Source organism: Sceloporus undulatus, chromosome 9 (assembly GCF_019175285.1).
Source record: "Sceloporus undulatus isolate JIND9_A2432 ecotype Alabama chromosome 9, SceUnd_v1.1, whole genome shotgun sequence".
Taxonomy (NCBI): domain Eukaryota; kingdom Metazoa; phylum Chordata; class Lepidosauria; order Squamata; family Phrynosomatidae; genus Sceloporus; species Sceloporus undulatus.
The window spans coordinates 5,779,047-5,790,404 of NC_056530.1; the positions used below are offsets into that span (position 1 = coordinate 5,779,047).

At 42.8% G+C, this 11,358-nt stretch overlaps 1 protein-coding gene across 5 annotated transcripts in view; it reads right to left on the reverse strand.

The window, feature by feature from the left end:
- The window catches only part of GMEB1 (glucocorticoid modulatory element binding protein 1), a 45,131-nt gene that overhangs the window by 12,993 nt on the left and 20,780 nt on the right, over positions 1-11,358 (reverse strand). For all 5 annotated transcript variants that reach the window (XM_042439847.1, XM_042439848.1, XM_042439849.1 and 2 more), the window contains exons 5-7: positions 7,911-8,014; positions 6,443-6,597; positions 5,216-5,344 (exon numbers count right to left, since the gene is read on the reverse strand). In XM_042439847.1, coding sequence (XP_042295781.1) covers positions 5,216-5,344; positions 6,443-6,597; positions 7,911-8,014 — 388 coding nt within the window. The remainder of the gene's footprint in view (positions 1-5,215; positions 5,345-6,442; positions 6,598-7,910; positions 8,015-11,358) is intronic.

The following is an 11,358-nucleotide window of genomic DNA, read 5'->3' on the forward strand; positions in this document are numbered from 1 at the left end:
TGGAGAACTAGGTCAGAACTAACAAAATGAATTTCAGCAGGGATAAATGTAAGGTACTAAATCTAGGTAAGAAAAATAAATACACAGATATAGGATGGGTGATACCTGTCTTAAAGCAGTACATGTGAAAAGAATCCAGGGATCTTAGTAAACCACAAACAAAATGAGTCAACAGTGTGATGTGGTGACCAAAAATGCCAATGCAATTCTGGGCTGCATCAACAGAGGTATACTGTCCAAATGAAGGGAAATAGGCTGGCCCAACTCCATCAGGGGCTAGGCTGAAGAAAGAGGCTCCTTCCTCCTTAACTGTCATCTTTCGGCCTATGAGGAAGAGAATAGGCTGGCCCAACTCCATCAGGGGTAGCCTGAAGAAAGAGGCTCCTCCCTCCTTAACTGTCATATTTCAGCCTATGGAGGGAGAGTAGGCTTGCCCAACTCCATCAGGGGCTAGGCTGAAGAAAGAGGCTCCTCCCTCCTTAACTGTCATCTGTCGGCCTATGAGGGAGAGAAGAGGCTGGCCCAACTCCATCAGGGCTAGCCTGAAGAAGAAGAGCCCTCCCTCTGGTCCATCTGCCTTGGTCCAGGCCTCAGAGGGAGAGAAGAATGCTGGACATGATCCCCTCCCCCCCCCTCACCATTCCCTTCTCCTTTTGTGCCGTGTCTTTTTAGATTGTAAGCCTGAGGGCAGGGAACTGTCTATTATCCCCTCTGTTGTAAACCGCTCAGATTCCCAGTGATTGGGCGGTATATAAATAAATCCTATTATTATTATTATTATTATTATTATTATTATTATTATTATTTAGTAGTGAGACTCTATTCTGCATTTGTCAGACCTCAGCTGACAAACTTGTGATTCTGGCCACCACAATTCAAGAAGGATATAAGCTTGAAAGTGTCCAGAGAAGGGCAACCAAGATGATCAGAGGTCTGGAAACCGAACCTTATGAAGAACGACTGAGGGAGCTGGGTATGTTTACCCAGCTCCCTCAGGATGAGAGGTGACATGATAGCCATGTTTAAATATTTGAAAGGGTGTCATACTGATGATGGAGCAAGCTTGTTTTTTGCTGATCCAGAAGCTAGATCATGAACAAATGGATTCAAATTACAAGAAAAGAGATTCCATGTAAATATTAGGAAGTACTTTTTTTTACTGTAATAGCTGTTCAACCGTGGAATAAACTGCCTCAGAAGATAGTAGACTCTCCATCTTTGAAGATGTTTAAAGAGATGCTGGATGAGGATATTTCAGGGATGCTTTAGATGTATATTCCTGCATGGCAGAGGGTTGGCCTACATGGCCCTTGTGGTCCCATCTGACTCTAAGATTGTTTGATTCTACATCACTCTTCAGTGGCCACAGAGGGAATAGTTTTTTCAGCTGAAAACAGAGCTTTCATATCATTTCAAGAGAAATATCTGAGGCAGTTAAAATATTGATGAGATACTAAGTAACATACATACTCTAAGAGCCAGCTCACAACAACAGCAAAAACCACTGAATAACTGGCTACATCTACTTGACAGATCATCTATTTGACTGGTTGTCAACTACAGCCATAAGAAAGTAGAAAATCGAAAGGTTGCTTTTTATATATACTACAGCTCCCAGAATCCCAAGGGTCCATGATAACTGGCCATACTGGGAACTGTGGCCCCAAAAAGTAACTTCTCTAAACTTTATCAGAATGAACTTATCTGTCTTCTGAAACCATGCCCTTTCTCCCACCCATTCGCAAAACTCCAGCTCTTGTACCATGGTTTGCTTTCCTATACCATATAACCTACCCCTTTAAAATCCACTTACAACTTAGCATTTTAACTTGAATTTTTGAAATAAACATTCAGAATATAGTATGACAAAAAACCTCTATAATGGAAACCTTGATCCATGGATTTTAACATGTGGCGTTTTACATAAATATTCAGCATTTAAAAATATGGATGAAGTTTCCCACACATCTCTGCCCCACAAATCCTTTAATCTATAATGCCAGCCTAGCACTTTGCAATATTATACCTATTATTATTATTATTATTATTATTATTATTATTAACCTTTATTTATGAAGCGCTGTAAATTTACACAGCGCTGTACATACAATCTTTTTAGTTAGATGATTCCCTGCCCTCGGGCTTACAATCTAAAAAGACATGACACAGAAGGAGAAGGGAGTGGTGGAGGGAAAGGGTAAGAGGTCCAGCAGTTCCTCTCTACCTCCAAGGCCTGGACCAAGGCAGATGGACTGGAGGGAGGGCTTGGCTTCATAATGAATGGTTAATCTTCTTCCAGGGAAAATACATACTCTCAAGTAGGATAATACATATACAGTACATAGCAATACAGGAAATGGTTTGATAAACAGGCACCAAAAGAACATCAAATAGTAAGCGACAATTATGCAATGCCTGGGAAGGCTTCTCTGAACAGGATGGTTTTCAACTCCGTTTTGAAGCTGGTTAAAGAAGTGATGGCTCTTGCTTGTGGGGGAAGAAGTTTCCAGGAGTGAGGGGCAGCAAGTGAAAAGGGGCAAATCCGGGATGGGGCAGAGGAAATCCTGGGCTGGGACAGCAGACCTTGACTACTAGAATGGAGGGCCCTAGTGGGAAGGTGAGGAGAAAGAAGGTCTGATAAGTAAGGAGGGGCCAGTCCATGGAGGGCTTTAAATGTCAACAGCAGGAGCTTATACTGAATGTGGAAAGGGAGGGGGAGCCAGTGAAGGGATGCCAACACAGGAGAGATGTGGTCAGAGCGGTGGGTGGAAGTGATAATGCATGCAGCTGAATGCTGGACAGAGATTAAAGGATGGAGGTGAGAAAGAGGAAGCCCGGCCAGGAGGACGTTACAGTAATCAAGTCGTGAGATCACTAGGGCATGGACCAAGATCTTGGCAGTAGAGGTGGAGAGATATAGTAGGATTTTGGCAATATTGTACAAAAAGAATCTACAAGCCTTGGCTGTGGTCTGGATCTGAGGGATACACGACAGAGAAGAATCAAAGATAAAACCGAGACTGCGGGCTTGCTGGACTGGTTGAATAGAAATGTTGTCCACAGAGAAAGAAAAGGAGTGTTGAAGGGTGGGTTTAGGAGGAAAGACAAGAACCTCTGTCTTGGACATGTTGAGCTTCAAACGCCGATGGCACATCCACTGCGACACAGCTGAGAGGCAAGACGAAACTTGCTGTTCAAGCCTTGGAGAAAGGTCAGGGGCGGAAAGATACAGCTGGGTGTCATCGGCATACAGATGGTAGGAAAAACCAAAAGAGCTAATGAGTTTTCCTAAGGACAGTGTGTAGAGAGAAAACAGAAGGGGACCCAGAACAGAGCCCTGGGGAACTCCTACAGATAAGGGAACAGGAGAAGAAGTCTGACCACCTGCAACTACTGCAAAAGATCTGCCAGACAAGTAAGATCTAAACCAGTCAAGAACAGAGTCTGAGAACCCAAGGCTTCCACTAATAATGTACACATAATACAAATGTACACGAATATTCTATGCCTGGCTTCTCCTTTCCACTGTATAATAACTCCAGGAGAACATGATCACTGCACCTCATCAACCAGGTCATCACTATTCGTTAGGATCAGATCTAAAATAGCTGACCCCCTTGTTGCCTCTTCCACCTTTTGGACAATGAAATTGTTTTCGAGGCAAGTGAGGAGTTTGCTAGACCTTGAGGATTTGGCTGAGTTTGACTTCCAGCAAATATTAGGATAGCTGAAGTCACCCATCTCTTTTCTAAGTGTGTGGTCATCTGTTCTAGAAAGGTTTCATCCAATTCCTCAGTCTGATTTGGGGGTCTGTAGTAGATTCTCACAATAACATCCCTGTTGTTTCCCTCCCCTTTCATTTTTATCCAGATGCTCTCCACCTGGCTTCCAGGACTGATATCCTGGATCTCTTCTGTAAATATCCCTGAGATTTAATGCTATTCCTCCTCCTTGTCAGAACCACTTCATTCATTTATTCATTTGGGGTTCTGACATGATGATATAAAGAGTTTAGATTAAGTCATCTGAGTTAGTAATTAGTTACATGCACATTGATGATAGGTACATGCAACCTTCACCTTGTTGTATGACGTGTTGGAATGTTTGAAGGCAGACTAGTTAAAGCTGCTGATCATATTTAGTAGTGAACTTCCCACACATATATATATATTCTTATATATAAATATAGATCTTAGAGTGTCTTAGCAATATATATATGGATTAAATAAAAGTATGTATCTGTAGGACTCAATTGAATAAGCATTGTGGGAAATGCCCATCTGCGGCCATGATTTGTAATCGAATGTGTCACGTAAGCAAAACATAGGCTAACAGGACAAAGAATCTTTCACACCCTGAGAAAGATTTACAACTGAGAGAGGTTCCACAGATACAAGTCATCAATTAAGCATCAATAGCTTCCCCAAGACAGAGGATGTCCGGAGACCAAATGATGCTCGCATTGGGTTGCTTTGATGTAGGGCTCCAAGCCTCCACTGAGAGGGGTGTGTGATTTGGGGAGGACATCTGAGAGGGAAAGGAAAAAAAGGGTGGGGGGCACAGGTTGTTTTAAATTAAGGCTTCCCCTTTGTGTGCCTCAGATTCTTCAATGATGTGGCCAGGAATGTTTCTACCTTATCTTTTACAATAAACTTTCTGATTTACCTGAAGTTTGTCGTGGATTATTGGTCAGAACAATCCCAAGTCTCACACTCCTTTCCTGTTTGGCCTATTTTTTCCTCCAGCCCATCCACCATCACCCGGCTTCAGAGGGAGAGAGGCAGGCCAACTCAATTGGGCCTAGCCCAAAGAAAGATGAAGAACCCTCCCTCCAGCCCATCTGCCATGGCCATGGCCCCAGAGGGAGAGACGAACCAATGAACTTAATCCTTTCCCCACCACCATTCCCTTACCCTTTTGTGTCATGTCTTTTTAGATTTTTAGCCTAAGGGCAGGGAACTGTCTAATTAAAAGTAAGCTGCTCTGACAGCCTTTGTGGCTGAAGAGCAAGGTATAAATGCTAAAAATAAATAAATAAATAAATACCCCTCTATTTCTACATTCCAATCATGAGACTCATCCCACCAGGTTTCAGTGATACCTATTATATCATATTTGCTTTGATGAGTTCAAATTCATCTTGCTTATTCCAATGCGTTGGAGGACAGCAGGAAGATGGATTGCTGAGGTACACAAGCAAATGGTAGGGACATACCCGAAATCTCCTCTGGGTCCTTCTTGATTCCATCATCAGTTGCCATGGTGACTGCTGCTGTCAGAGCAGAGTTCCATTCAATTCCTTCCTCCACACCTTCCTCAGATACTGCAATTTGTGTGATGCTTCCTGTGGGAAGGAAAAATTCAAGTGAGGATACTCCATGGACAATGCTGTCACCATCACACTCTAGGCTTTGTAGGAAATCCTCAGATTGATTTAATCAGACTTTACTGATTAGGTGCCCTCCAGATAAGCTAACTACATCATCCTCAATCAATGGGGATGATGGGATGTATAACCCAAAGTTTCTGGAGGGCGCCTGGTTGAAGCAACAGAAGTAAAACAATGTAAATATTAAAGCACACAAATTGGCTGCTGAAAGAACAGAGTCCCGTCTCCGCACTCAGCACAGAAATACAGTTAACAGAATGCTTCATTCCTTTTCTACCACACCCAGTAGGCTACTAAAAAAATTGGAGCCTAGTAACTTTGTTGTGGGATAAAATCAGGTTTTTCAGTCTATGTGGGACTTTTTATCTGTTTCTGTTCCACTGATAGTGACATTATAACCAATCTTTCAGACATAGTCAAAAGAGGAGGAGGAATTAATGCAAAGAAATGGAATAATTGTTTTCAGTAATGTGCAAAGAATTTGGGGAAGGGGATGTAAAGTATCAGAATGGAGATATTTCATAATCTCATCCATATTAGAGGAGAGAGACAAATACATTTCATTTTTAAGAGTTTAATTCAAAATTGTATTTCAAAAATTAGACCAGAAAGAATCTATTCATTTAAAAAGTTTGTTATAGATTTCACCATGCAGAAAACAGGATAAAGTTACAGAAACTGAAGAGCAAAATGGGGAAAAAGAGTGAGAAGGTGGGTTTTAAACCTTCAACTCAAAAATGTTTTAAGACCCCCAAAATGGGCAAGAAGGTGAAATGGGAATTTTGTGCAAAATCTGGTAACAAGAGACAAATCGGGGGGGGGGGGGGGTAATCAGGCTTCAATATGCCTCAAGATATTCATACATTTGACAGTGGTGCTTTTCCAATTGTTTCCTAGGAAAAAGTTAACTCAGGCAGAAGAGGAGCTGGAAGAAGAGATTATTTTGATGCGGGGAACTTTTAAAATGTTATTGAATGAGGAGATGGATCAAAAGGAAAATGATAGAAAGCAATGACTCATGGCAGGAATGAATACTGTTCACCTGTTCCCTACCATCAGCAGAGGTGGGAGTCTGGACCAGGCTTTGTTGACCTGGCACTGGTGCCCTGGCACTGCTGATCAGAAGGTCAAATTTGGTGCTGCGGCAGGTGTTTGTGCACACCTTGTCATGCTGGTAGAAGTCAATCTGGCCGGAGTCCATCATTTTTCTGCACAGAGAGTGAAAAACAAAGCAGTCACGAGGGGTGGGGGAAAAATCTTTAGGGGCAAAATTGTCTATAGAAAAATACACGAAAGATTAAACATTATTTGACACAGCATTGCTACCCCTCCTAATTTCATATCAGCTGCAATTCTGATAAGCATGCTCTCTATTCTATCATCCAGGTCATTGATAAAAATGATAAATAGCATTGGGCCCAGGACAGACCCAGGACAGACCCCTGCAGTCACTTCTCTACAGGATGAAAGAGGAGCCATCAATAACCATCCTTTCGGTTTGGTCAGTCAACCAATTACTAATCCACCTTGACAATACAAGCATTGTGATAGTTTCCAGATTTAGACTGGTGTGGGAAAGGGGGTATTCCAGGGAAGGTATGCTTGTTGGACCTCCCTCCATGGTAACTGTCCTCCTTCGGACTGTAAGGGAGTGAACAGGCAGGCCCAGCTCCATTAGGGCTAGCCTGAAGAAGCAGAGCCCTCCCTCCAGTCCATCTGCCTTGGTCCAGGCCTCAGAGGGAGAGAATTACCCAGTGGACCTCATCCCCTTCCCCACCACCATTCTCTTCTCCTTTTGTGTCATGTCTTTTAGATTGTAAGCCTGAGGGCAGGGAACCATCTAATTAAAAATCATAGACTCATAGAATCATAAAGTTGGAAGAGACCACAAGGGCCAAATAATAATTGTAAGCCGCTCTGATAGCCTTTAGGGCTGAAGGGCGAGGTATAAATACCATAAATAAATAAATATTGGTGAGGTTAGGACTGCCAGTACACAGCAAGAGAGTTTGTTCCTTTGCGCAAGGGTGGATGATCTAACTGTAGAAATTTACTCTTTGATAAGACTGTCAATTACATGTGAACTTGTCTTCAAGTCACCTTGTACAAGTATTAGTGAATTGCTCTGTTAATTTTTTTGTTGGAAATAGGTACCTTGTTTGCATACACACACAGAAGAAAAACAACAAATAAACAAGACAAGTCAGATAGTCAGAATGAAAACCCTTTTATTTTGACAGAAGCTGCATGCCCACACAGATGTTAACTAAAAAGCTATACTTGCTATTTCACATTTTTCATTGTATTGTCCAAATGTTTGCCTCAGGCACTCTTCTGACATTGTGGAGACTTTCAATCCTATCTCAAAGATTAATCTTTCAAAATATCTCATGCCAAGGTCTCAGCACTACTTTTAACAAACAGGAGACAAAGTTGCAAGACTGATGGGGGGTTGAATTCTGCACAGAAGTACACAGCATATTTTGATGAGAGATGGCTTATGATGGCATAAAGCCATTACCTCAGCATGATTCCTCCTAGACGAATGGCTCTCTTCCAGTCCTTCAAGGTAGATTTGCCAGCCAGATGAACAAAGTGCTTTGGGCTGATAAGCTGGTCATCGAACTAACAAAGATAGAAGAGAATAAGGGATCACATTTCTATTTCCATTTATTCCAGCTCCAAGTCAACAATGCAACACCCATCCATTATAGGTTGTTTGGGGGGGCAGGTGTGTGTGTGCACAACTTCAAGTAGTTTCTGATTTACTGCAATCCTAAGGCCATTCTATCACAGGTTTTCTTGGCAAGATTTGTTCAGAGGGGGGTTACCTCTGCCTTCCTCTGGAACTGGGAGAATACGACTTGCCCAGGTTTACCCAATGGGTTTCCATGGCTTAGCTGGGATTTGAACCCTGTTCTCCAGAGTCATAGTTCAACACTCAAACCAAAACACAAGATTGGCTCTTGTAGGTGCACTTCATCAAATCACACCATGAACTTTGGACCTCTCTCCCAACATTCAGTGGGAGAAAAGGAAAGCACAGTTGATTGAGGAAGTGCCTTTCAGCCTGTGTTACCTATTCCTGCTTTTGACAAAATGAGCTCAGAGTTTCCAGAGAGGTTAAAAACAATAAATGCAGCTTCGTTGGTTATGTCCACAGCAAAAGGAAAAGCAAGAAAATGGTGTGGAGAAGTTAGTGAAATGCTAACAGGGGACAGAGAAAAAGTCTTCTCCAAGAAGGAAAACAATGTTCAACCTGGGGAAAATGGAACAGATGATGCAGTAGGGGAGATGCAGCAAAGAAAAGGTAAAGAGGTAGAAGGAATATCTGGCTACTTTAAATTAATTTCATTCCCCAAACAAACAAACAAGCTTCATTTATATACCACTTCATACCACCTTAAGCAGTGTCTAAGACTGAGCGCCCAAAATGCAACCCAAAACCCACTTCTTTATCACAAAGTGCCACGTTCCTCTGGCTTTCTAGTAACAAACAGTGGCAAACTCTGTGGTGGGGTGACAGAGCGTGTGCCCACAGAGAGGGCTCTGAGTGCCACCTCTGGCACACGTGCCACAGGTTCGCCAGCACTGGTCTAAGTGGTCTACAACTGTAAACTAATTTGCCCCCAACAATCTGGGTACTCATTTTAGAGACCTTGGAAGGATGCAAGCCTGAGTCAAGCTTGAGCCCTTTTGCTGGTCTTGAACTCGCAACCTTGTGGTTTTGAGTGAGTGGCTGCAGTACAGGCATTTAACCACTGCACCACCAGGGCTCCAGGGTCAGATGAGTTATATCCACTGGTCACTGAAGCTGCTGTCCCAGTGTAAGAAGCAGGATGAGCCCCTTCCCCTTCCATAACCTTGGCAAAACACCTCAGGCAAGGGTACCGTTGAGCATTCTTGTGTAGCCTTAGTTCTCATTTCTGCAACTTCTTTCAGGAAATTCTCAAACATCCTACTACCAGGACCCAACCCTAGTGACTTTTGTGCCTTACAAGGAAAAAGAGGAATGTGATCATTATCAACTAATCTAGAGACTACATACTCAGGAAAGAGGTCCCCCTTCTCCAGAGATAGTTCTCCCTCCTCCCTATCAGAGGAGTCTGCAGCGACAGAAGACTTTGTATCTTTTACAGATGGAGAGGCAGACATACTGTATATATTTTTTACTCCCCTTTAACTTTGTGAACATATTCCCCTCTCTCCTCCTGTGAGGAGGATAAAGAGTACAAGGCATGGTGCTTCCTAAATTGCTTCCCCCCCACACCCTTTGACCACTAGAGGACAAGTGCACAACAGACTGTTCAGCTTTATTTTAAGTGCCTTTTTGTGCCTTTTCTCTTCACACTCAGGGCATTCACCATCCTAAGAAGATAGTGAGCTCTCTGGTCTTGCCTCCTCCCCCTCCCACAAGCCACAGACTGCCAGGCTTTGAGCAAAATCTAATTGCACAGCATCAATAATCAAAGGCTAAACCCTGTCCTGTTTTGAGGTGAGGCAGTACAGAACAGGTAAGGGTAGATATGGCTCTTCCCCTTTGGGTGGTGGGTTTTGATTGTCAGGTAAATTGCCCTGCTTGTGAAAAGCAAGTGAAGAGCCAGACCCAGCTTGAAAGAATCCCATCACACACTGACAATAAACAATCAAAAGTGGTAGAATTCAAAGATATAGCTGTGTGACTTTGTAGAATCAATATGTAGCACCTCGGAGACTAACAGAAAGAAAGAAGTTGGCAGCATTAGCTTTTGTAGATTGATGGCGCTATTTAAATGGGTGCTATAACTTGCTAATTAGCTTACTTGCTGTTCACTGCTATGATCTTTGGAATAGCGGTATATAAATAAAACACAGCACCAGGATGTCACATCCGCGCCGCCCCGTTTGGAGGCAGCGCGGTCATGACGTCCTAATGGCGGCACCCATGTAGAATGGGCGCCACCATTTTATATGTACTATGTAAGTACTAGGGTTGGGGGCGTTTGAAAGAGACGCCCCGGAGCAACCCTAGTACGTACACATTACGTACTAAAAGGCCCTTCTGGAAAGGGCCAAGTTTACTAAAGTTCATGCTGCCAACTTCTTACTTTCAGTTAATTTCCAATGTGCTGTAAGATCTCTCTACGCACAAAAACAGTAAAAATTTAGAGAAACAGTAAATAATCCAATTAAAACACTGATTTAGAAAAGTTCAAAATATATTTAAAACATGGTCAAGAAGATAACACACCTATTCTAAAATCCTTTCACTGGCTTCTGGGCACATTATAAGGTGTTGGTCATTACCTATAAAGCCCTACATGGCCTGGGTCCAGTTTACCTGAGGGAACGCCTCCTCCCATACAATCCTTCCCACACTCTCAGGTCCTCAGGGAAGAATCTATTGCACTCTCAGAGAACTAGACTGACAACTACTTCCCAGAAGACATTCTCTGCTGCCGCTCCAAAAATCTGGAACGATCTGCCGGACGAGATCCGCCATCTAACATCTTTGGAGGCCTTTAAGAAGGCAATAAAAACGGATCTCTTCCAACGGGCCTTCCTAAAATGACCCCCTAATCACACTCTCCACTTGCTTAAACTTGTTCCCTTCAAACTGATCTGTCTTTCTGATTGATTTAATCGGCCAGTGTTCGGGGAACTGCGAGCTCATTGTATTTTTATCCATAGTTCTATGTTTTTGATTTTATTGTTCTTTCTTTTGTATGTTGTCACCCGCCTTGATCTAGGGAGAGGCAGGATATAAATAAATACTATTATTATTTATTAACAGTACATCATACTCCATTAAAAAAACCCTTCTCAAAGGGAGCAGAGTGTTCCGCACCCTGTGAGCAGCCATTTAGAAGACTCTCCCCGTGTCCTCACCACACATGCTCGTGATGGTGGTGGTACCAAGAGAAAGCCCCCGTGGATAACAAAACCTGGCCTGAAGACAGAGTGCCCTCCCTCCATAACTGTCATCTTTT